General features: G+C 34.1%; 1 protein-coding gene across 3 annotated transcripts; it reads left to right on the forward strand.

Moving 5' to 3' along the window:
- On the forward strand, positions 1-27,614 carry LOC126826800 (run domain Beclin-1-interacting and cysteine-rich domain-containing protein). Of its 3 annotated transcripts, none has more exons than XM_050555885.2 (17): positions 1-142; positions 2,341-2,461; positions 5,933-6,011; positions 8,086-8,136; positions 9,357-9,452; positions 10,202-10,281; positions 11,189-11,259; positions 11,855-11,989; positions 12,506-13,585; positions 14,934-15,082; positions 15,497-15,565; positions 17,813-17,915; positions 18,631-18,753; positions 20,206-20,318; positions 24,543-24,674; positions 25,810-25,980; positions 27,392-27,614. In XM_050555885.2, the coding sequence occupies exons 1-17, from the start codon at positions 118-120 to the stop codon at positions 27,536-27,538; spliced, it is 2,745 nt and encodes a 914-aa protein (XP_050411842.1). In that variant the 5' UTR covers positions 1-117; the 3' UTR covers positions 27,539-27,614. The 3 variants fall into 3 exon arrangements, with proteins under 3 accessions (XP_050411842.1, XP_050411843.1, XP_050411844.1); XM_050555886.2 differs by having other exon boundaries at positions 14,934-15,073; XM_050555887.2 differs by lacking the exon at positions 15,497-15,565 and having other exon boundaries at positions 14,934-15,073.

A 27,614-nucleotide genomic window follows, 5' to 3' on the forward strand; every position in this document is an offset into this window, starting at 1 on the left:
CCCTCTGGCGATTGTTATGATTTTCTAGAGCAGATGATCCTCTTGTCTGACCGATATAAATTGTTTTGGTATTGTTTCTTATTTGTTTACTTTTGAAATTTTAAAGGTGAAGTACAGATGAGCTTTTTGAAGAAGAAAAAGGGTAGGATTTAAAATTACTTTCAATAACTAAGCGTCTGCACCTGGCCAAATACAAAATTCATGAAATCATAACTTTCTTGATATTACTTAGGCCTACATTCACAGAAAAGAAATATGAATATGATATTGATCTCTTACTTCGTCACTCGTTCACTAGTCTATTGGCTTATTTATTTCACCATGGGCACAATCTTCAACTTCACGAAATTCAAACCAGGCCTGGTATCTGTGACTCAAAGTAAAGTTGATGCTCATACTCCCACCCTGCAGTTAATAATGTGATCTGTATCGTAGTAACCGTACTAGTACCCCCACCCACTCCTTAAAGTTAGTGTTAACTTACTTCGGATGAGGGACCCCACTGATTAATGAAAGTATGGTGAACTGGTCCATATGTCAGCTGTTATTAACCTAGAAATGATAACCCTATTGTCTATATACCGTACCATGTTGCCAATTAATTATAGAAGCTGTATGTGTCCCAGTCCAAAATTACGTCCGGTTGTACATGACAAGGAGTAGGGTCGCCTGTCCAACCTCGTGGGTTTTCTCTGGGTCCTCCGGTTTCCTCCCACTGCTAAAAGCCCCTACGTGCAAGCGAATTATTGAAATAAAATTAAAACCATATGTTAGTCCCGAAATGACCTAGTTTGTGTCGAGTGGACGTTAAACCCCATTTCTCTCTCTCTCTCTCCAAAATTACGTATTATATAATATCTGAAATATTTTTCTGATATATTTTTGCACCTACTATTAGTACTATGCTAAAAGCTCTGTCTGAAATTTTTTCACGCCTGCGCCGCTCAATTAATTATATTATCATTCTTCCTCACCTGATATGTGGTCTCATACTCTCTCATCACTATCATATTCACGGTTATAACTTCTGTTATAAAGGGCAAAATCATCATCATCATCATCATCATCATCATCAGTAGCACTAGTGAGTGGGTCGTGGGGTGGTAGACAGTACCAAAATGTTCTGTCAACTCTCACAAAACAGACAGAATTAAAATGCAGGCCTTGAGATTCTGTCACATTTCTTATCCTGTGGTTCACAAGAATTTGCTCCAATCAATTATGAACTCAATTAAATGCCAGGAAATTTAGGCCCAGTCACGAAAAAATTAAAAGCTTATAATTACATATTATATGAAAATTTTTCACCCCTACGGCGCTTGATTTATTTTTGGCATCGTTCTTCCACCACTCCTGTGTGGTCTTATACTATCTCATCACTATCATCTTCACGGTTATAGTGAACCTCCCAGTTAGTAGGACAACAGACTGTACCAATTTAAAGGGAGGTAACAACACCATAACTATTGTTATCCTATCATACCAGTCTGACCAAAAGTAAAGCCTGACCTATTTAACCTGTCCACATGTCAACTAATGCCTGGCACCGGGTAGTGCTTCATGCGAAACATGGAGAAGTTGAAACTGATAAATATTGTTAGACCTACTCATATCAAATACTTTTTTCTCTAAGCAGACATATTATATCCCTAGATTCCAGTATGTTAGGCTACAGGTTAAAACTATGACAAGTTGCAAGAGAATATTAAGACTCCTAATCCATACTTTTATCATATCCATTGACCATGCATATAAACTCATATAACTGATTAGCTTGGTTCTAGAAAAGTTCCATTTTCACAGTCAATCTGATTAAAACACAGATCCTATTTCGTTTCGTTTTTTATAGTTCAAAATTTCGTTTTACTTGTTTTTACTACACTAGGATATGGAAGAGTTGTTATATAATCCGCGTTCTGGATGATGTGAGGGATTGCAGCAAATTTTTGGCCTGAGTTGCACAACTGTGGGTAACCCACTAGAAACATCAACGATGATTGGTTAATCAATTGACTCACGTCATAGGGTCAAAAGCCGCTCGTTTTACCTCTGACGTGACCTCCCACTACAACTGGTCAGATCTTATGTACCGTAGTAGAGGCCATCGAAAGTACATATAAAGAAACAAAACGAAATATATATCTGTATTTTAATCAGATTGTTTCACGGTTACCGTAATTCTATATTTAAATCTGAGTTGACCATATAAAACATTTTAAGAATTTTTTTCTCACTTTCGGTAGTTCAGTCACCATTACAAATTTTATAATATATTCAGTCAACTCGAATTGATTTGATGGATGATGACCCAATGTTCAAACTTCCCTTCTTTATTTACAGTCCTTACACAAGCTGAGCTTTTAAGAGAAAAAAAAATCAAGAAGTTTTTAACTAAAGAATTCTCTGTTTCGTTAAAGAATTTACAACAGAAATACTTGAACGATGATGAACCAGTATACAGGTAAGATACTTGAACGATGATGAACCAGTATACAGGTAAGTGATGCTTTTGACGATGTATAATTAAAGATACATTAGTTAAAGATGGGTTCCCAGAAAAGTATTTATCGGCTGGTTATTTCCAATAAAAGTATGGCAATTTTGGTATATATGGAAAGTAGAGATATCCAATCTTACTAGAAAAATACTGGATTCCCCGAAAAACATTCATGGAGCGTATACAGGACAAAAATGTAAGGGTTCCCCTAATCAACAGCCCGACGATTAGGAACTCCTGCGCGTGGGATGTCAAAGGTCACAAGCGAACATTGAGCGCTTGATGTACAAGTTGATAAACTTTATGAAGAGTTAGACGTACAATGCTTTCTGAGATAAAATGACGGAAAAAGGTAGTGGATAATCCAAGAATTTAATTAGGATTCGATATTTGTAATAAATAGTAAGCGATTAAAGACAACATCGTCTTATGTATGCAATGAATTCTCCTCTGACTCCCAAGACGTGACGTAAACATGACCTGGTTTGGTTGAATTTTAGTAGCAGGGCATTCCTTCGCAATTACAATGTTTGAGAAGGATTTGAAGCATAATTATGACAAATTAATTAGTTTGAATATGTTTTTGGTCCATATATACCATTAAATCACCAAGTTTGTACGCGGGAACCCATCTTTAAGAGTTTAATAAAGAGTTGGTCATTCTTGCTATAATAATTCAAAAATAGATGATGAAAAAAGAAAATATTGAAAATTTCATTCAAATTACTTCATTCTCAGCACAGTGGTAACCAGGGCACTGGTGTAATCGGGACTTAGCCTTGCTTTCCCATTTTTAAATGGCGAACCGTTTTAATCTAGTTAAAATCTTGAGTATCCGATGCCATCAAGAGTCGATTATGATCTTGTTTTGTTAATAAATGTCCAATTAATAGTTTATATAACATTTCAGGCATAAAGAAAAACCTGCAATAGGCAGATTTAGCTCTTGCATAATGTATGTTTAAATGGATTTAACAGGGTTCACACTGTCGCAGTAACACTGTTTTATGTTTTAAAATCTTTATTCTATTTTTATATCAAATAGGGATTGCCTTGGGATGGGGGTCGGGCGATTGGTCTAATGCATTTGCTTTATATCAAAGGGTGACAAGGAGTATGGTCGCATGTTCAACTGTGTATGTGTTTTCTCCAGGTTCTCCCACTGCTAAAGACCCCTATGTGCTAGTTAATTATTGAATTAAGATTTAGAACAGTATGTTAGTCTCAAAATTACCTAGTTTGTGTCAAGTGGATGTTAAACCCATTTCTCTCTCTCTCTCTTGCACGCTTTCAACGCACTGTGTACTCATATCAATAAAACAATTAAACATACATTATGCAAGAGCAAAATCTGATTATTGTAAGTCTTAATTTAGGCTTCAGATGTTATAGAAATTATAAATTAGATCTTTATTTAAACATCAAGCCCAAAATCAACTCTGTAGACCCACGGATGGCTCGGCTACAGCTCGGATTTAAATAGGATTTCACTTATTAATTAATTCCAATATGACGCATCCTGATGAGAATACGTCAGTTAGATCGAGGCTAAATGATAGAGTGTACTTAGCGAGGCCGCTGTAGAGCGTTTCCGCATGCCATTGAAAACTTTACTTGATAATCGAGATATGTAGGTGGAGTTAACACCTGTCAATCAAACGATCGGCCAAGGTGAAGGCACATTTCACTACCATTTCTAGTCAAATATTACAACGATGATAACTATGTTCAGAATAAAGTAATTTGACTGAAATTTTCAATATATTCTTCTTTCATCATCTACTTTTGAACTGTTATAGCAAGAATAGCCAATTCTCTATAAAAATCTCCCATAATGTATCTTTAAATACTTCATTTAAATTGATATGCAGTCTTTTTTTGGTCTGTGACCTCATTAACACTGGTAAGCATTATAAATATAATGAGATCTGTATTATAAAAGACACATGATTTGTCTAGACATATAGTGCCAATAACCTAGTACACCATATGTTACAAATAATTAGAACTGTGCATTCAGATATAATATGTTACACGTAATTGCACATCTACACACAAATCACAAATTTATAATTACTGTTTATATACTGAGTGAGGTTTTGACTAGGCTTCCCTAGTCTTTATATCATCATTATTTGATTTAGATTAAGGGAATCCTAATTAAAATGTGGTTCAGTAATAAAAAGTAATTGTATTCCACAGAATTATGACCTTTGTATTTACAATTCAATTGAAACAATTTAATTACCATACACAGTTTTCCTGTTTGTGCAACTCTTTTCCTAATGACTTAGACTTAGGTCACCAATTTCAATTTAAAGAACTTCAGGAAACATGTTAAAATAATTTAAAAACAAAAATTATTTGGTTGATCTTACTTCAAATGCATTATGAGGACCTCAAAGAACCAAAAAGTAAATTGTTTTGGCCTTAGTTATATATTTGGATTTTATTTGCAGACTTTTATTCATTGGCCTGGTTTTTTTTTTTCATTGTTAAAGACTTTTTGAAATGTTATAACTAGATAAATCAGGTAAAACATAACGAAATGAAATGGGTGGGGGGGGGGGGCGGGGCAAGTAACATCCTACTAATGAAGACAGCCAAATGCTATGCAATGTGCTATGAAGGAAATGCTTACTCCCCATCAAATTCCAACTGTTACAGGTTCTATTACTTGCACGCCATCATGTACACTGGACCTTTTTTTACCCTATCCGAATGACTAGTCACTGTTCCTGTACCACTGACCAGGGGAAAACCAAACATTCTTAATTTTCTATATTAAATATAGTAAATGTAACTACAGTATTTAAATACTTAACAGATGTGTTAAGTGTGCTTATTGATTTCCTGGTAACCCATACACCAAAAGCTAGGGTAATGGTGGTGGTGATAGGATAGAATTAAAAGAATTATGATAAAATAGCTTGAAATAATAAGATTATCAGTAAACATCAGGGATGGATCCAGGAACTTTTGCAGGGAGTGGGGTGGGGGGAAGGGGTTGCCAGGTTCCTGTTAAGGAAATTTGACAGCTGACAATGTATGATTCCACTCTCCAATTTACATACATACACACTCACGCTGAGCTTTTTAAAGAAATAAATCGAACGCCCAGTTTGACGTCAATTTTTATTATGAATTAATAGGATCACATTGTGATTCAGTTTCATTGATGCGAAGCATTGTTATGTTATCACATATGTCTATATTATTATCTTGCGCTTTGAATGCTCATCCCATCCCACCATCTGATGATAAAGGATAAAGCACACAACCGTGACACTTTTCACAAAAAAGTGTTGTTTTACAATAATTTTTTTATATAGTTGAGCAGGGCTCTGGATCCAGCCCTGCACATATCTATAAAACAATAAATATTTCATAAATAACTTTTCAATGTTATTAAATATTGTGGTTGTTTATTTATAGTAATGATGCAGCTAACCATCTTTGTAATGTATTAGAAGCAGTATTTCTTCATGGGCTGAAAGATTCAGTTACGGCTAAGGTAAGATATTTTCTCGCTTTAATGAACAGAAACTAATTTAACCTTATGTAATTAAAGAAACCTATTGATTTTATACAATATCATATAATTAATGTCAGAGTTATGACCCTTGATCAAGTTGAAAAATCTTGTGAATGCGCTTGAGGCTAATGTTATTATCCAATTGACTTGAGAAATTTATCCGCATTGTTAATGTACGAGATGATTTTTAGTGATTTCCGATAGTTATTTTAAGAGTTGTAGTTATTACCCTTGATCATTTTGAAAAATTATGGGGATGCTTTAGAGGCTATACATTGTGCTTAAGTTCATGAGATGAGGAATCCTGATTTTTTCCAACCAGCTAAAGTTATCATTTGATTACCGGTGCATGTTTTTTATACGCCCACATTTTCATGTGGACGTATTATGCTGTCGCCCCTGTCCGTCCGGACGTCCGTCCGTCCACAATTGTTTGTGGACTCTCTACAGGTCACAATTCTTATCCGATTTCGACGAAACTTGAAATATAGGTGTATCCCCAAAAGATCTCGGCTGCTTTCGATATTGGCATGTATCGGATCGAAACTTCATGGATTATGGCCCCTGTTTGTACGAAAAATCACGTTTTTAACTTGTGGACCCTATAGAGGTCACAATTTTGATCCGATTTTGTTGAAACTTGAAATGTAAGTTTATAACCCAAAGATCTCAGTTCCTTTCGATATTCGCGCATATCGGACAGTAACTTCCTGAATTATGGCCCCTGATTGTACGAAAAATCACGTTTTTAGCTTGTGGACCCTATAGAAGTCATAATTTTTATCCGATTTAAAAAAACGTTCTATTATATTACCGTTACACCCTAAGGATGACTGAGTTCGAATTTCGTGAAAATCGGCCCAAAATTGACAGACAAAATGGCCGCCGTTCGTTCCCAAATAGCGTAAGAATATGGTATATCAAGGTTGTGGACCCTATAGGGGTCACAATTTTTATCCGATTTTGTTGAAACTTGAAATGTAAGTTTATAACCCAAAGATCTCGGTTCCTTTCGATATTCGTGCGTATCGGTCCGTAACTTCCTGAATTATGGTCCCTGATTGTACGAAAAATCACGTTTTTAGCTTGTGGACCCTATAGAAGTCATAATTTTTATCCGATTTAAAAAAACATTCTATTATGTCACCGTTACACCCTAAGGATGACTGAGTTCGAATTTTGTGAAAATCGGCCCAAAATTGACAGACAAAATGTCCGCCGTTCGTTCCCAAATAGCGTAAGAATATGGTATATCAAGGTTGTGGACCCTATAGGGGTCACAATTTTTATCCGATTTTGTTGAAACTTGAAACGTAAGTTTATAACCCAAAGATCTCGGTTCCTTTCGATATTCATGCATATCGGACCGTAACTTCCTGAATTCTATTATATCACCGTTACACCCTAAGGATGACTGAGTTCGAATTTCGTTAAAATCGGCCCAAAATTGACAGACAAAATGGCTGCCGTTTGTTCAGTTCCTTTCGATATTTGCGCATATCGAATTGTAATTTCCTGAATTATGGCCCTTGATTGTAGGAAAAATCACTTTCTTGTTAGCTTGTTCTCTATCCATCTCTCGAAAATGTGGGCGTATCCTGCCTGGCAGCCGCTGGTTTATAATATATCATAACATTAGGATGAACAAGAAATTAATAAAATTTTGATTTTTTCTAATAATTACTTCATGGATTGTTTCTCTTGATCAGTGTTGTAAATGCTCTCATTTCTTAGAAAAGAATGAATATATACAACCTTTGTATACTGCTCAGGCAACTTAGCTGATGTAGGTGTTTTTTCATTGCATGGCAACCTATCTTTTTTATGCATTCTTTTATGCCAGTTCCTGAAGTCTTTACAGTTTTTGCACTGGATTTTTCACTCCAATGTACCAAGTTGAGAAATGAAATGAAATGGGGTATGGGGCATATGCCATACTGTGTGCTATGATGGAAATTTTGTCTGGGATGGCGATACAGCCTACTTTTATTTTATAATCCAGCTGTCAAGGGTTCTTTTATGTGCACAACAATTGAATATATTATTATTTCAGATTGCTAGTTATGTAAACTTTAACCATGATCATGTGAATCAAGTGAATGCAGTAAGTATAATAATGTCATTGTTTGTAAATTTAGAAGTGGCTTTGTCATTGTGACATACATTTAATTTCTCCCTGTCATATGACAGAATACTGCAAGTGATCATCTTAGAGAACAAAATATACATGTACCAGTTAGGGGGTTTGTTTTTTTTAAATGGGCTGTGCTTGTCCTTCCACTCTGATTATTTTACTGATAATATCTCATAACCCGGTCAAGATATCTTTATGAAACTTTGTAAACTTTGTGTTTTTATGAACAAATTGGCATTGTTGTTGGTACACAGTTTTTATCGTGGAGCATATCTCAATTTCTTCAGTATGAAACTATATGAAACTGTACCGACATCCACCTAGTATATATTAGTTGTGTCTTTTTTGATAAGATGATTCTCTGATTTATTAAAGATACTTTCCCACATACTGTGTGATTTGATGATATATTTGGACTAAAAACTTATTAAAACTAATTAATCTACCAAAAATTTGCTTCAAATCCCTCTCAAAACTTTGTATTTGCTTGGGAGATACCTCAAGCTATAAATAAACTGTTTTTAGATGCCATGTCTGTCACCTCACTTCATTGAAGGAGGGTCCATTTTTCAGAATTTATTTTTTATTATTTGATTCTAAATTATTTTCTGTCAACTTCTTTTTCTGCGGTTTAATTGTACATTGACACCCCTCAACGTGCCCAAAACCGCCTAACTATTTGATCAAGAAATAACAACCGCTCCCTCAGTCAAGCTAGCGCACAATAAGCTGGCAGACAACAGTCGGATTGCCAGTTAGTGATACCTTGACATTTTTACCAAGTGTTTTTCGGGTAATCCAGTATTTTTATAGTAAGATTGGGTGTGTATACTTTCCATATAAACCAAATTTGCCATACTTGTATTGGAAATAACCACCCGATAAATATTTTCAGGTTAATGTATTTTTAATTTTAGAGTTTCATGAAAAAAAAATTGACTTAGATTTTGTTATGCAACTAAATTCATTATTTCCCAGCCTGGTGTTGTTCTATTAAATTAAACAAAGTTTATTGATGTATGTATGTATGTGTATATAAGTTGTGTTTAAATGGTAAACAATAAATAGTAGGTATGTATATTGATTTACTTATATAAAATATCCAACAGGTGGTAAACAATGAATTGCACGTTAAGCTCCATTTCATTTCGGTTCAAATAAAACGGAGAATAATTTCTATTTCCTTTCAGAACTTCTGGAATTATGCTGCTGGATTTACGCACAAGGATGTGATCTCCCAGTTAAAACATCTGGGTCAGATAACAACGGAAATAGGACTATGCAGGGTAGGGTTGGTTTTATTTTGTATCTTGTCTTTTGCTTAATAATTAACACAAAAAAGACAACAAAAGTCTTTGTTTTAATTTTATAGTTACAAATGCATTATGTAAGAGCTAAATCTGTCTATTGCATGTCTTTTTTCTGGCTTCATATGTTATATAAATTATTATTTAGACATTTATTCACATGACACGTCTATACTATAATCAACTCTCTAGATCATCGGATGGTCGAGATTTAAATGGATTAGAACACCTGCAAGATTTAACAATTTGACGATAATATGGATAATCAAGACTTAGTCTCTGATGTCAATTTCTGTTGCTACATGTATAATAATAAACGATCTGCATGTACATGTATGGTACATCTTTAAACATTCATAACTTCGCATAGGATAAAGTAATTTGAATGAGTTTTAAATGGATTAGAACACCCACAAGATTAAAAATTTGACGATAAGATGGATAATTGCAATCTGATTAAAATACAAATCTATATTTCATTTCGTTCTTTTTTATACTTTCGATGGCCTACACTACATAAAGGTCTGACCAATTGTACTATAAAAAAGGGAACGAAATAGGATCTGTTTTAATCAGATTAGGATAATCGAGACTTAATCTCTGATGTCAAGTGCTATAATAACGAAGGTTTACGTTACATCTTCAAACAGCTATAACTTCGCTCATAATTAAGTAATTTGATTTTAATTTTCAATATATTCATTTTTAGATTTTGAACTATTTTATAGGCATGGATACGATTAGGATTAAACGATGGATTAATGGAGAGTTATTTAGAGTCCATGACAGCTGATAAAAAAACCTTAGAGTAAGTAGTTTCTTATTTTGACTTCAGGTTTTAGTTCGGAATTGACCAGCTGTTTTCCATTATCCATTTTAGATTTTAAAAAAATCAGGTAACGAGCCAAAGGCAAAAAGATTTAGTCCAGAAATAATCACAAATTTAAGTTCTTTCGGTAGCCTTTTCTTTTGTCTCCTCAGCCTTTCAATTTTGCCCAGATAGCAATGTTTCTGCCTGTGCCCTTTACTGGACACACTTTCTTCGTCAGCCTGTAGACAATACCCCTGACGAGGATCTATCCAAAGCCTGCAGAAAATTTGAACCAAAAGGCATTCTTTTCCAAGAATTCTGACAGTGAACCATGATTGAAGGTTTTCAGTATGTTCAGAGAAGGATTTGACCGACTGTTTTAAGTGGACTGTACCCAAAAATATTTTACAAAGGAACTCTTGGGCGATAAATACTTTCAAGTCTTGTAGTGTGTGGAGAAATAATCGCAATGTGGACGAAAAGAAAATTCTGAAAGATGTCTTAGACATGGATAACCGATCTAAATACATGTATGTCAATAAGTACGCCGTCTTTTTCGGTCCTGAATGTTAGAAACTGTACCATAACAAATTTTAATTGTCAAAAGAATAAAAATTTATTTCTGTGTTTTTTTGTATTATTTCGATCATCTACGTCATCAGCGGTTGATATGAGCCGAATATATTGACCTGAGATGACGTCATTAGCGGTTGATATGAAATATCAACCTGTCATGACGTCATCAGCGGTTGATATGAACGAATATATCAACCTATGATGATGTCATGACAGGTTGTTATGAGATATAACTGCTATGGACATCAAAGTAAAAACTACCGCCAGTTGTATATTTACAGATATTATTATCATCAAGTGTTATAACCATGTGTATTGATATTTACAGATATTATTATCATCAAGTGAGTTATTTACGAGATATCGAACAACCTGGTATATTAATTTCTTATATGAAAGGTAAGTTAGCCAGTGTGCGTCGAAAGTATACAAATCGTACTTCAAATTACTCATTGAAAAATCTATACTTATAGTTGGAGATCCCAAATGTCAATTTTCGTCCAATATCTAAATTGTCATGGCTTATCCCATACTAAAATATACTTAAATTGAATATTTAACAAATCAAAATCAAATTATCACTTGAATTAAAAAAAATAGTCCCATCAAAAGATTTTACCTAGATGGTGCTGGCTTGTGTACCAGAGTGCATTTCAGCACCATTTGTAATAAGGGACTCGAAGAACGAGGCTAGGAATATTCCATAAGTTATGTCAAACGGTGATGCCATGTGCAATAAATACTATCGTGTAGACTGGAATAACCAGATGCTAGAGATTGCCGTTTGAATTGAGACTTCTTGCCTATATTTAGCCGAACATGACAGTAAAAACGGAAATGATTGAATGTAAATCAGTTTATATACATTCATTTTACATTATTATATGCATTGTGACCCATTTGTATCAATTTCTAGGTCCCAAATATTAGCGATTTACCTCCTTTAAATCTCATTCCATTCGGTCTTTTATATTCTGTATGTTCTCTGTTTCAGGTTTAATTGAATTAAACTTTAAATTGTCTTTCAACTCCAGTGTATTAAATAACTGGACAACCACGCCTCTAACTCTATCTGGTATACTTGAACCTACCAGTACACCTTCTGCTATAGTAGATGTATCACCTACTGGTAACATATCTTTCAGTTCATTTTTTGTCTGATATTTTTTTGCTTGTCTGTTCAAACAGGAAATTAAATATTAAAACATGGTTCTATTCTAGATACATTGCTTATTATAATTCTTATTCTACTAGGGATCAGACTGTTGCTCAGTAAAATCACAATTGCACAAACTATTACAATCCGGGAGAACGTCTGTCATTGAGTCAACTGGCGTGGTTTCGATTCCCCGGTTGTACGTAACAAGGAGTAGGGTCGCCTGTCCAACCTTATGGGTTTTCTCCGGGTCCTCTGGTTTCCTCCCACTGCTAAAGACCCCTAGGCGCAAATGAATTATTGAAATATAATTGAACCATATCTTAGTCCCGAAATGACCTAGTTTTTGTCGAGTGGATGTAAAACCCCATTTCTCTCTCTCTATTACGATCCGGTGTGGGGAGGGTTATATTTTTTTTTAAAAAACCTACTGCAGGTGGAATTCTCCTTTAATAAATGACTGGTATGGTAAGAAAAATATGATATTAGTTTCAGATTCGAAACCACCTATGTCAACAAGTCGTCAAAGATCCAAATCAGAAGAGAGTCCTATTCTAGCTCGTAGCTCTAGATCCAAATCTAAGGATGGTGCTGAATCAGATAATGCTTCAAGTTCTGCGGTACCTAAAGTTCCACCTAATACACCATTTTCTAATTCTGGCTTTACAAGACAAGATGTTGAAGATATAAAAAAACTGATTGGAAATTTTTACAGTCCTTCCGATTGCTCAGGTTCCAGTCAAATTTCTTGTCCTGATCCTGATCACGCGGAACAACAAAATCCATCGCCAAGAGATGGTTTCTTTGTAGATCAAGATTTATATTTAGAGGAGGCGGCACAAACATCTGAACAAAAGAATTTCCACGATGAAAAATATAAAACCTCTCTGAACAAAAATAAGCCACATGAATTGCCAGTAGATTCTAAAGCATTAATTAAAGAACAGAAACTCAAGGGAGAGTTAGTTGATTGTCCTCGTGATACTCAACCTAACAAAACAGTTGATTCATTAGATACAGCCAAACTAGCTCAGATTGAAGCAGAAATCCTTAACTGTCCAATTGAATCAGATATTAGCTACAGTCATTCAGGGCACAAGCAAACAAAACATAAGCCACCGAATAAGCCAGAAGAGTTATCCCCTCATAATAGCCATGGAAATCATTCGCCACACAAGTCAACTAAACACACCAGACGGCACAGTAAGCAAGACGAATTACCTCCCTTTGAAAGTCTTAATTGTTCTCCAAGAGAGAAGAGTGCACCCATTGCTCCCACTTTATCAACGGCTGTTGTGGAGACAGTAGACACCGTGGAAGTTGATAGCGAGTCTTCCATTGCTTTAGCGAGAGAGGAAATAAATAAACATAAATCATCACCAAAACAAACAAACAATAAATCGGAAAATGGCGTCAATATTTGCAATAGTCCAAGAAGTTTTGGTAATAACCTAAGCCATGTAAATAGTTGGTCTTCACCTTTTGATGAAGAAAATATGGATCATGTAACCGACCTACCAAGAGCCAGAGCTTCAAGTACCAGTCAGGAAATACCACAAAGAAATAAATGTAAGTATAATCTAATTGTTATTGTTTACAGAGCCACGGTGGCTAAGTGGGTAAGACGCTGGTTCGCTAACCTGAAGGTTGGGTGTTCGATCCCTGCATTGGCCGAGAAAGTTCATTGAGATTTTCCGACGTGTCTAGTCGTTCGGATGGGATGATTAACCGAGGCCCTGTGTTCACATTGGCATGCACGTAAAATTTTAAAGATCCCTTGGCAATTGGAATTCAATATAAGAATAGGCCATAGTCCCACTGCCCATACAAAATTTCCCTCATACTACACTGTATGGCGTATGCCCGTCTTCATTAATCCAGTCAGAGCAGAATAGTAGGATATTAAACCCCGTTTCATTTCAAATCATTTCGTTATTGTTTACCTTTTGGTTTGTATTGGGGATGTTTGACTGTTAGTCCGGAAACTTCCAAACTTGACGGAATTGTAATCAAGTGACATGCTATTCAGTGTTGTCACATATTCGTCAGTCCTGATAACTGAGGTACTGTGATGTCATTAATATAAACTTAACAAACATGTTTCAGCTGTAATGGTTTGTTGAGATGTTTTCTTAGCATGAGATCCATTATTCTTAGGATTTGGAGATCTAAATTTCAGAACATTTCATTCAAGTATCACCTTGGTCTAACTGCCAACCAGTAATCTTGGTTTATCAGTTCACCATTTTTAAAAATTATGAAGATTATTTTACTATCATGTAGTCTTCATTTGAAATTTGGTGGGGGTTTTTTTATGTTGGGAACTACTTGAAAAGTCTTTATGGATATCGACTTGAAATGTACATGACAAAGTTTGATTTTAAAAATAGAAAGAAATAACAGCTATCATTCACTGACAGTAAAGAAATATAGAATAAATCACATGTTAAATTTAGGTATATACTGGAAGGTAGTTCCTTTAGGAACTGTCTCTGATCGGACGATGTCTGCTGACAGTTCCTATCACTTTCTATATAGGTGCAATATGAAAATATCGCTCATCCCCACCTCTGTTCAAAGGCTATTTTTTAATTCTTACCGACTATTATTCACCTTGATTCTTCTTTGTTTGCCAAAGGAATCATTTCTTGCCACAGCTGACACACATTTATAATAATTCAACTCTAATTCCAAGCAGAATTTTGCGATTAAAAACATACACAAAATAGGTTTGAACTGATCAGCCATTCAAGACACGAACATGTGCAGACCACATGATTATTTGATCGCTAAATTCTACTTGAACTTAGTAGAAACTGTCAACGAACATCGTTTGATCAGAGACAGTTCCTAAAGGAACTAACTGGAAGGATAATATTTGTTTTTACACTCAGAACAAATTTGTTTTCATTTTTAGCTGAAAGTTTTGGTACATTGTTACAAAATTATACACCTTCTAGTGTGGTTACTTCAGCTTCCATGGATGAAGTTTTACAGAATCTAGATACAAGAGAAACAACACCTCCACCAAAACCAACTTCCAGTACAGGCAATGATGTAAGGGAGGTAACTCTGTCATAATGTTCTTATCATCATATTATCTTCCCTTAGACCACAAAACCGTATGGCTTGAGCCATTTTGCAATGAATTAGAACAGTGGCATATGAAGTGGGTTGTGGGGGACAAATGGTAAACAGAAGCATCAAATGAAACAGTTAAATTGTTTTGTTTTTTTGCGAAACCCGTATTGAAATATGCCTATTGTGGCTTACCCTAGACACAACACACCATAATACTGTGCCACTGGATTTGAATCACCTTTATCCATACAATTCTGGGGAGCAATTTACAACCTCCCTAATCATCTTAAAAATAGACTCTACCCAAATTCAAATATTTTGTTGCTATGGTAACTGAAAAACGATCATGGAGTCAAGGATTTTATCATGCTATACAATACATTGTTGATGGATTTTCAGCTGAGTGACAGTGGACTTGATGACTATGAAATAGTTCCTGATTCTTATTTATCTCGTGAAGAAGATGCTGTAAGTCTTCTTTATACAGAGAATGGATCACATTTGGTTGTATTAACTTTTGTGGTGTGGTGCAGCTTTCACTAATATTTCTAGTATATTTATAGCCTATATATAGCAACTTATTTTAATGGCGGTTGGCCTAAGCTTCATGTGCACAGTGATCAATAAGACTTTTTGAATTAAATGCCAAATGTTTACATACTAAATATAGTATGATTGTGGGGTCATTTCATGTCAGTTCAGGTTCTTGTCAGATATTTTTAAATTGTGATACCACTTACAATTAAAATTAATTTCAAGTTTTCATACGACTCCTGTGGTGGGGACTTCTGTGGTGGGGACGTCAGAGTAATCTAACAATATGCACACTTTATATTATCCAATCTATTATCAATTCAAATAGTCATGTTTCGATACCACACTTATATATGATGAGTTTTCACTATGCCCTGTTGCTACCTCGCTTCCACTTAAAATAAAGATATACCATGTGTTAGGCTCAAAATGACCAATGATACATCGAGTAGACAGAATGGCCCTACAGTGTATAAATATTAACGCCACTTTCAGTTTCTTGCACATTTTATTTTCAGTATTTAAAGTAAAAATGGCCTGTGGTGTAGTGAAAATTAATACTCTTTTTGTTGGCTTTTATTACACTAATTGCTTCTAATTTTGTTTTAAGTGGTTTTTTTTTTATTTTTAGACATCAAGATATAAGGGCATAAGGTCAAGAGTGGGTGGGGACAAATGTGAGTGGGTGGGGACAAATGTGAGTGGGTGGGGACAAATGTGAGTGAGTTGCGACAAATGTGAGTGGGTGGGGACAAATGCGAGTGGGTGGGGACAAATTGGCACTGGGTTGTTATTATTTGTGGCTAATATCTTTCCTTATTTGTGCAATAGTACATTATTTGACAGATCTCAACACTGAATTTAAATAAAATTGTGCAGCCCTCCCAACATTATTTGGTCTTGTAGGGGTGATGTTTTCACTTTCAAATAAGTGTAAATTCCGTTTTGGACGTAGGCACTTTCGTTTAAAAGCTAAGTATAAAACTTATAAGTTTTAACATATAATACCAATGTACATAATATGTAATAAGACTTTGTTGGAAAGCAGGATAAAATATATTGAGGGATTTCAATGACATTTCAAAGACTGACTGTAACAAAAATCAGTTAAATTCATGTTAGGGACTGGTATTACGTCTTTCTCAGAGCACATCTGTTTTAGCACATGATTTATTTGGAGATATATCGGTTTTCACAGAAAATGGTCACACTCTACTTTCAAACATCCATGTATGCTTATCATTTGTATTATTAGATATTTTAAAATCATCTCGGCATGAAAACTTCTACTTTTCTTATATTTACTTTTTGTCTTTATAAAATTGTTTCAGATTATTAGTTTTCCCTATGATAAGAACTTTGTTATTTTTCCTATTTCTGCCTGAATTTGATGTGATATCTTTTGTCAGTTTAAATGTTTTATTGCTTAAAATATATATTTACTTCATCTTTATTTTGTTTGTTTTTGTAACATTAAGATGACATCATTTGCATTTCATGCATATTCATGTATTGTAAAATGTAATCATGTATTGTAAAATGTAATCATGTATTGTAGAACATACTGTAAAATATAATCATGTTTTGTAAAACACAATCATTTACCGTAAGACACAATCATGTACTGTAAGACACAATTATGTACTGTAAGACACAGTCATACACTGTAAGAGACAACCATATATTGTAAAACACAATCATGTACTGTAAGACACAATTATGTACTGTAAGACACAGTCATACACTGTAAGAGACAACCATGTACTGCAAAACAGAATCGTGTACTGTAAGACACAATCATGTACTGTAAAACACAATCATGTACTCTAAAACTCAGTCATGTACTGTAAAACACAGTCATGTATTGTAAAACACAGCCCTGTACTATAAAACTGTGTAGTGATAGTTTACATTTAACACACATATTCCTTACAGAATGGATTTTATTCGGTGAATATTTTGATAATATGTTTATATAAAGAAATATGATTATTAGAATTTAAAGAATTTTAAGCTTATAGAATGGATTTTACTGTGATAAATTTTACAGAATGGATTGTACTTGTACGCATATTTTACAGCAATGATTTTAAAAAAGAATTAAAGATATCCATTAGATCAATAATTCAATTATATTTTTGATATCTTAGAGATTTTTTAATGACAGAACTCTATTTTCAGATAATTTCCACTAAGAAACAACAAATGACAGAGATTGCTTTAGAAAAGGGACTAGATGCTCAAAATTATCAGTGTAATGGTTGTAAACGACCAGTTGGATTATGTATGTATTCAATATTCTAAAATATAAAGCAAGGGTGGGGTGTATCTTCCAGATTTGTTCATAATTTAAAGATGCAAGGCACAATGGATCAGAATTTTTTAATGCTCCTAAACTAAATTAATGGTGGAAATTTAAAAAATTAATTACTTGTACGATAAGTAACCATTTACTGATGAGAAATATAAAGTTGAACATACATTAGGCCTGAAATGTTATCTAAATTATTAACTAGACATTAATTAACTTATCAACTCTCGATGTCAAAGCTAGCCTGCGATGTTTACTGGATTAGAATACCATTTGTTGCTCTACTTTCATTCATGATTTAATCCAAAATTGGATAATCGAGACTATATTTTTTGTCGTACCGACTTTAGTAATGATGATCGAGACTAGGCCTCAAATTTAGACAATAATATCTGGATTCAGAGTGAAACAATTTGAATAAATTTTTTAGCATATTCCCTTTACATTATCTAGTTTTTAACTATTATAGTGAGAACTGCCAGCTCTTTATCTAATCTCCCATAATGTATCTTTAATCAAATGTTAAATAATTAATCTGAGTACATATTTAGCATGGAATAAGCTGTGACAAATTTGATATTTAAGCGAAAATGCATAATATGAGGCATCGACCCTTTAAAAGAGTTAATACCAAGTAATTAATGTTTTGCTTTCTACAATAAAATTTGTGTTATATTTATATTTACAGTTTATGGTAAACCTCGAGTTTGTACATTTGATGGTGGATATTATTGTTTTGAATGCCATGAAAATGAAGAATTTTATATTCCAGCTTCAATTGTTCATAATTGGGACTTTAGAAAACAACAAGGTAAGTGTATCGCAGAAACTACATATTTTGCCCTTTAAGATTAAGTACTGCACAATAGTTTGGAAAAGAGGTAAAGAAAGGACACCATTGAAGTCATACAGCTTAAAAATTTCATAGTATTTACATATTATACTATGTATATTGTAGTATTAATGTATTTTACTATATATATTGTACTATTTACATACATGTATTATACTATGTATATTGTACTATTATATTATTCTATGTATATTGTGATATGTATATTGTAGTATTATTATATTATACTATGTATATTGTAGTTTTATTATATTATACTATGTATATTGTAGTATTATCATATTATACTCTGTATATTGTTGTATTATTATATACTCTTCAAAAAAAGTAGGGGATCTTCAGAAACAATACAAAACTGTGGAAATGCACTGCTGTTTTTATTAGAGGTAACCAGTGTATGTTAATAACAGGCCAATTGCCTACACATGAACATAAACAGTTCATATGGGCAGCTTATCTGACAGCCCCATTTCACTCGCAAAGAGATACACTGTCAAAAGTGTAAATGGACCTTTTTGTTTTTTGTCATAATAATGAGTAATTGCTCCACCAATCCTCAGACATTCAGCAATTCGTCTTGGCATGCTCCTAATCAAGCGTCCAATCACGTTTTGGGGCAGTCTGACCCACTTCTCTTGCAGTGCCACTGCCAATTCTTGCAGTGTTGTCGGTTGACGTTGAGGTTGATGAACAAGCCTCCTGATCAAATTAAACATAACACACTAAAGCAAAGATATGCTAAACAGTAGATCTTATGCAAGAACCAATAGGAAAGCAAACATGGAGAGGATAAACCAGCACGCGGCAGTTTTCATCAACCCTTTCTTGTAGTGTCAAATTTGACAATGAACCCCTCCCACATGTATGGCTCTATTGCGTGTCGCAAGTGCAGTTCTGTTGGGGTGATAAGTTCTTTATCTGTGAACATACTCTCAAAGCATGTCAAGTGTCCATGACTATTTATCATATCACAACCTGCATAGGTATTTGCATTTCAATATCTCCTACTTTCTTTTGAAGAGTATATTATATTATACTATGCATATTGTAGTATATGTATTATCATATTATACTATGTATATTGTAGTATTTGCATATTATACTATGTATATTGTAGTATTTGCATATTATACTCTGTATATTGTAGTATATCATATTATACTATGTATATTGTAGTATTAACATATTATACTGTATATTGTAGTTTTAACATATTATACTATGTATATTGTAGTATTTGCATATTATACTCTGTATATTGTAGTATATCATATTATACTCTGTATATTGTAGTATATCATATTATACTATGTATATTGTAGTATTTGCATATTATACTATGTATATCGTAGTATATCATATTATACTATGTATATTGTAGTATATCATATTATACTATGTAAATTGTAGTTTGTAAAGCTAATTACAAGTTTTTAATGGAACATGAAGAAGAAGCTTTGTTAGATGTATCAGTTATAAATCCTAAACTATATGATCATGTACCAGAAATGCAAGAAGTTAAGGTAAAGATTTATTTTCTGTAATAAAGCAACAACAAAAGTACTCACTTTTTTATAAAAAAAAAATTGTGTATATGCTTGAAGCATACAGGTCAAAGTTTTAGGTTTGTTTTTTTCCAAATTAGCTTGGATTGTTTGGCCTGTCAACTAAAAATTGTGATTTCCACATTAATGCCCCTGTCACCTTCGAAGCTATTTGAATTCTTAAATGGAGTTATTGCTCCCTTGACCATGTTGACTTCTATCCAGGCCATAGCTGCTTAGCAGATAAAAATTAAAAGCACAAAAAGTGAAACTTGTGTAGCACCATAGGTCCTTTGTCTGACGTGGAGAGCGGACACAGTACTAAAACCGGTCGCCACATCTTACGTACGACCCATGCATCTTTTCTTACTACATATTTCTGTAGCCTTGTGATCGTCTAGAATTTGTCTCTAGCTGTCTTTAGTTCTGCTTTACGTTGTGTATTTACTTCTTACAGTTTCTTAAGACGTCTGTTTTACCAGGAATAACAATGCGACAGTTTGCTTCTACATATTTTATATATATATAGCTGAATACAGGTATACAAGCATAATCGATAACAATACTAGCTAAAACCATTTCTCTACCCTAGCCAGCCTCGCGGCTGTCTAGGATCTCAGATGTAAGCCCTCTGGAACCTAATAGAAGTCTGGCGAATTCTCACCGGTATCCTAATTTTGTATCTACTGGTTTTGGACATTCAATTATCCAATTGGTCAAATATGATGTAAATAATTATAGAGATTGGTTAATTGAGCCCAATGACGTCGACAACCCACCCTTATATGGTGGAATGGAATTTTACTGAAGAATATTCTCATGAGATATCTGTTAACATGTTGCTGACATAGAACCAGTTATGTTATGGCTCTACAAGTGTTTTTATATCACAATATGTCATTCAAACCCTAAGTTGATTTAAGTATTTTAAGTACATATCACATATTATGCGAATATGTTATTTCTCGAGCAAAAATTCTACTAAAAGTATTACATTCGTCCCTTTCTTTAAGACTTTTTGCTCGGTATTGGGTAAAAGATCCCTCGAATCCTTTATAATAACCATACCAACATCTGTAGAATTATATAACTATTCATAAATGTAGCAGAAATCTAGAAAATCAACATATATCACCTCCCCCACTTGCAAGATTTATGCTAAATGAACAGGTAAGAGACTCTTAAAACATCTATGTGCTAAACCCTATAATTATTCATGCAACAGGCAAATATCAATGATACTATACTATATAACAAAACTGTGAAAACACAAACACACATAATCAAAAATCAAAAGTTGCATGCAAAAGTTCTCCAAAAAGTTCATCACTGTAAAATCCTATGAATATCCACTAAGCCTAAACACAGAAAACACAAATTGTCTTTTTTAAATCTTCAAGTGTCCTAATTTCAAAACACTATAACACATCACATAATATTTATAAAGTTCAGGTTTCACTTTAAATTCTGTCTCAGGAAATGTCAATTTGGTAAACTGGTAAACCATTTCTTCTTCTTGGATTTGTATTGGTCTGTTTCAGCTACCATAGTGTCAAGTTGAAACTTTCTTTTTTTTTTCTTCTAAGTATGATTGGTTTGTACAATTTTATCCGTCAATCAAACATGTCATTGCCATCAGACCAAGAACTAACTATTCCTAAATCTTTATTTTTAAAACTTTATTTTCATATTAATCTAACATTATTATTTCGAAAAATTATTTGTAAATCTTACTCTTAATTAAAATTAACTTTATTTAAGTATTAATAAACTTTGATGTGTCCCTTTAATTATAAATCTTGAAACTAACTTTGACCTCTTGACCTAACTCGATCAGTAATGGACAATTTTATAATTACGTTTATGTTTTATAATTTCCGTTTCTGTTTTAGAATTCCTACATTGTTATTTTATATTTCACCGTCAGTATTGTGACCTTTTTGAACTAATCATATAAATCTACCATTTTGTATGTGAATTAAAACAAATACACCAACACATGAAACAAGCCCATGGTTACTTATTCCACATTAGTATTACCTAACAGGTTATTTAGAATAGAACTGTCAATCAAATATGATCAGTATATGAATGACACTCCATTCCATCCTACAGTTTGATGCAAAACCCCATTTTCATTTAATTTATAACCATGTCCCAAGTGAATGAGTGCACTTTCATCCACAGGAACATTAGTCTATACACATACAGTTTATTATATCCTATATATTAACGCATCACGTAAAATTTAACAGTGTTAGAACCTACTGTTTATTATAATTCGACCTCATGTCAAATTACACATTCCTATCCTCTTGTGTCGACAGCTTAAAGCAATTAGCAGTATATATTAAACGTTAATATTACGTTTCTAAAGCAAAAATTTAATTACATAAAATTATATATGGACAAAATCTACCGTATACCTACACTTTTCTAAAAAAAAGTGTCGCATTCTTAACTTTAACCTCCTATTAAACTCGTATTAATGACTTTGCGATAATCTCACAATTTAACGTGCCAATAATTTTAGTTTTTCCCAGGAAAACTATAACCAACATCCCTAGATGAACCATATGGGATTTTCAACATAACCTAACTTTTTAATCAAAAGTTAAATTACAACAACTCTAAGGCCTGGACTAAGGGCCTTAAAATTATATAGTATACGAAACAACAAAAAACACAAATTAACGAATCACAGTAGAATCCACGGCCAACTAGGAAACTAGAGTTAATCACTCAAAAACTTCATCCTTAGCTCTGCCGTCGTTCTCACTGCGATCCAGAGACAACATTAGTTCCTTACTTTATTCCCTATTCCGTTTCCTTATTATTCCTTAGTTATATCAAAACATTTTTTTTTTAAAACCTACTCCCTAAACTTTCTCTTTAACTTTAATTTTATTACTCAAATTTACTACAGGTCATGTTAACCTGATAATATACATACCTAACCAGTGATATTATATTGTTTAATAAACCTATCAATCAAAACTTATGAATGACTAATTTATTCTCTATACAGTTAAATTTTAAATATTTAGATTCTAATAAGATTTTAACTTTAAATTAATATTATTTGGTCTTTAAACAAATTTAACACATTTAATTTACCAAACAAAATGTATTTACCCAATTTTTTGAATATCTTTACTAGATTTTTTTTCCACCAGACTTTTTCTGTTGCTGGATTGTACAGGTTTTCTTCTTAACGTCTTCAAATATGTATTCGTCTTCTAAAGTGACTTCTTACCCGGAAGGTCGAAACTCCGTTACGGCACCAAATAGAATATGTAGCACCATAGGTCCTTTGTCTGACGTGGAGAGCGGACACAGTACTAAAACCGGTCGCCACATCTTACGTACGGCCCATGCACCTTTTCTTACTACATATTTCTGTAGCCTTGTGATCGTCTAGAATTTGTCTCTAGCTGTCTTTACTTCTGCTTCACGTTGTGTATTTACTTCTTACAGTTTCTTAAGACGTCTGTTTTACCAGGAATAACAATGCGACAGTTTGCTTCTACATATTTTATATATATATATAGCTGAATACAGGTATACAAGCATAATCGATAACAATACTAGCTAAAACCATTTCTCTACCCTAGCCAGCCTCGCGGCTGTCTAGGAACTCAGATGTAAGCCCTCTGGAACCTAATAGAAGTCTGGCGAATTCTCACCAGTATCCTAATTTTGTATCTACTGGTTTTGGACATTCAATTATCCAATTGGTCAAATATGATGTAAATGATTATAGAGATTGGTTAATTGAGCCCAATGATGTCGACAACCCACCCTTATATGGTGGAATGGAATTTTACTGAAGAATATTCTCATGAGATATCTGTTAACATGTTGTTGACATAGAACCAGTTATGTTATGGCTCTACAAGTGTTTTTATATCACAATATGTCATTCAAACCCTAAGTTGATTTAAGTATTTTAAGTACATATCACATATTATGCGAATATGTTATTTCTCGAGCAAAAATTCTACTAAAAGTATTACACTTGTTTTAAATCTGAATTGCAAGAATAAGTAACACCCCAGTCATTGATTATTTTTCTCCAATACTTCACATCTCAAAGGTTTGCATCCTAGTTGACGGTCTAATTGTGGCACCAGCCCTGTATATAAGTCATGGTGAATGTTTTTGTTTATTTTGTTTGATATAAGTTTTGTATTATATTTGTAGTTATTGAGAATCCAGCTGTTTTATCTGAAGACCTATTTATTTACATGTAAACAGTCTGTAGCTGAAGAATTACGACGTAGAGTGTGGCCTAGAGAATTCCTTTATGACAACATTCATGTTTATTCATTAGGGGTAAGATATTCAGAAGGAAAAATGAAATGGGGATTGACGTCCTATTGTTCTGCTCCGACTCGGCTAATGAAGACGGGCATACGCCATGCAGTGTACGATGAGTGAAATTTTGCCTGGACTGCGGCACTCCGGCCTGCTCTTATTTCGAAATCCAACTGTCAAGGTTCTTTTACGTGCACGCTAATATGTACACTGGACCTCTTTTTTTTTTGTCCCATCCGAACGACTATAGGTTGACCCTAGCCAGGCCTTCCATCCTACACCACTGACAAGGGGGAACCACGCCGGAAAACCCTGATGAACTTTCTCGGCCAATGCAGGGATCGAATACAGGACCTCTGGGTTAGCGAGCCTGCGTCCTCCTCACGGAGCCACTGTGATTCTCCATTCGTTTGAATCCTGGCTTGGGCCAAGAAGAATCTCAGGATTTTCCAACCCAGTTCCCACTTGTTGCCTATTCGTTCCGATTGGACGAAAAACAGAGGTCCGCCTGTGTAGATCTATCGAGGTATAAACATGTTTTTTTCTATGAACATCAAGGCCAAGATGGTATCTAACATGGGGTTTGTTTTTATTTAAACATCTAGTTTGTTATCTGAAGTACATGTTATAACATTAGTGTTGTTTTCATTTTGTTTTTTTGTTCTTAAATTGGAAAGATTAGCCTTTAATTGATAATGCCTTATAAGAAAAAATATTCTGTTTCTCAGCTACTTGGGGGTCACTTAAAAGGAGTCACATGGCCTGTTTATTTCAACACATAAAAACAGGCTGGTTATTTACTGCATTTAACAAGAAGTTATGTACACTGTAGATTCTGTTATCAAGTATACAATTCTGATAAATGTTATTGTCAATCATAAATGATACTGGATAATCATACATTTTTATAAAAAAACATGAGATTAATGTAATGTTTCCCGGCAATGTGATGTTTTTGAGAAGTCGTTTAGCCCAGTCGTAAAGTCAAAAAAAAACAAATCTGATTTTTAGCAAGGATTGTCTGAGGAACAGAACATTTTTTTGTAGGGCCTTAGATTAGGTTTTTTTTATTTTTTTTTTAAATAATTGTTCTTGTATGTATAATCATTGTAAATAGAACCCACACAATATTTGTGTTTTTATATTTTTACAGGATTTTTTTCATGTGTATTCTGGCCAGTTAGCTAAAAGTTTGAAAGAAATCAATAAGTTTGCTTCCAAGCATGTGTATGACTGTTTATTATGTAGCCAGAAAGGTTTTATATGTGAAATATGTAGCAGTAAAAAGGTTATTTATCCTTTTGAAACGATTACAACGCACAGGGTAAGTTTCACTATGAATGGGGGAGGGACAGTGTTAGTGGCCAAGTGGCTTGGTTTTGATCCCAGACCGGTATCTGACAATGAGTAGGGTTGTCTGCCTAATCATGTGGGTTTTCTCTGAGTTTTTTCCTTGGCTCCAACTGCTAAAGACCCAACTGTTCCACAGAGATATTGCGAAAGGCTTCTTCTAGCTCTGTGTAAGATGACTGACTTTTATAAGTTCAAATACCTTCTACATCACACAGTGTTGGTCATTGGCTTGACAGGGCATGCATTGTTTGCATAAGACACCGTAGCGTAAACTGATCCGGGCAGAATGGTGCTTTTTACTCATTTCATATACCTACTTACACTAAATAGGAAATATTTTATTATCCAGATATACTTCAAACACCTTTATTTATTTTTCTAATACTTTAAAAAAAAATGTTTAAGAATTTAATTTGCAGATGTTAATATTGTGAGCTAATTAACCTGCACTGATGTCATCCCTGTCAGTGATTGTAGCAGCCTAGCGAATATTCACTGCTGATCAATGTGCTAAAGGCCCCTAACACAATTGATTTATTGAAATAAAGATGTACAATTTGTTATTCATGATATGACCTAGTTTGTACTGAGCCACCCTTAAGCCCCATAGCTCTCTAAATTAAGAGTGCTGTTGAAAATGGGAGCCAGTGTTGCCCGATCCGGGTTTTGTCTGAGAAAGTTCCTCAGGATTTTCCAGGTGGGTTACCTCTTGTCAGTGGTGAAGAATTAAATGTCTGGCAAGAAACAATGGTGCATAGTCGTTTGGATAGAACAAAAATGAAATGAAATGAAATGGAGTTTAACGTCCTACTGTTCTGCTCCTAACCTGGGCTAATGAAGACGGGCATACGCCATACAGTGTGCTATGAGGGAAATTTTGCCCGAACAGCGGCACTACGGCCTACTCTTATATCGAATTCCAACTGCCAAGGGATCTTTTACGTGCACGCCAATGTGTACACGGGACCTCTGTTTTTCGTCCCATCCGAACGACTAGACAGCTTTCCTTGTCAGCCCCTCCGTCCTGCATCACTGACAAGGGAGAACCACGCCGGAAAATCTGGATGAACTTTCTCGGCCAATGCAGGGATCGAACACCCGACCTCCAGGCTAGCGAGCTAGCGTCTTACCCACTTAGCCATGTGATCCCCGGATAGAACAAAAAAAAAATGAGGTCTTGTGTGTATACCATTGACGGTGCCTTAGAAATCCCCCAACACTTGGTTATTGAAATAAGTGTATGCTGTACAGCTGCCTTGGCAAATTTCCCCTAATGTTCATTAGAACATTAAATCTCATTTCATTTTATTATTTTATTAAATAGAAAAGGCTCATGCTGCTTCTTAGACAACATTAAATTTATTTTATGTTCTTAATTTCAGTGCTCAATTTGTAATGCAGTCTTTCATAAATCTTGCATGTCTGAGAAAATACCATGTCCAAGATGCCAGCGCTGGCGCCGTCGAAAGAGTAATCCATCAGAAAGTTTAGCTGATACAGAAGATTATGCCAATACTCCAGATTTATAAGTGATATTTTTAACTTGTTTATATTTTTTTAATAAAAAATGGCTATTTATGAATAATAAAAATAATATAATAAATA

The sequence above is a fragment of the Patella vulgata genome, chromosome 7, assembly GCF_932274485.2.
Source record: "Patella vulgata chromosome 7, xgPatVulg1.2, whole genome shotgun sequence".
Classification (NCBI taxonomy): domain Eukaryota; kingdom Metazoa; phylum Mollusca; class Gastropoda; family Patellidae; genus Patella; species Patella vulgata.

What these genes read in the sequence shown, in the direction of transcription:
- LOC126826800 (XM_050555885.2), top strand. Translation starts at nt 118, where the DNA reads ATGAGCTTTTTGAAGAAGAAAAAGG. An exon ending in ATGTGAATCAAGTGAATGCA is followed by an intron (nt 8,137 to 9,356) that starts GTAAGTATAATA and finishes ATTTCCTTTCAG; the next exon opens with AACTTCTGGAATTATGCTGC. An exon ending in GCTGATAAAAAAACCTTAGA is followed by an intron (nt 10,282 to 11,188) that starts GTAAGTAGTTTC and finishes TGATATTTACAG; the next exon opens with ATATTATTATCATCAAGTGA.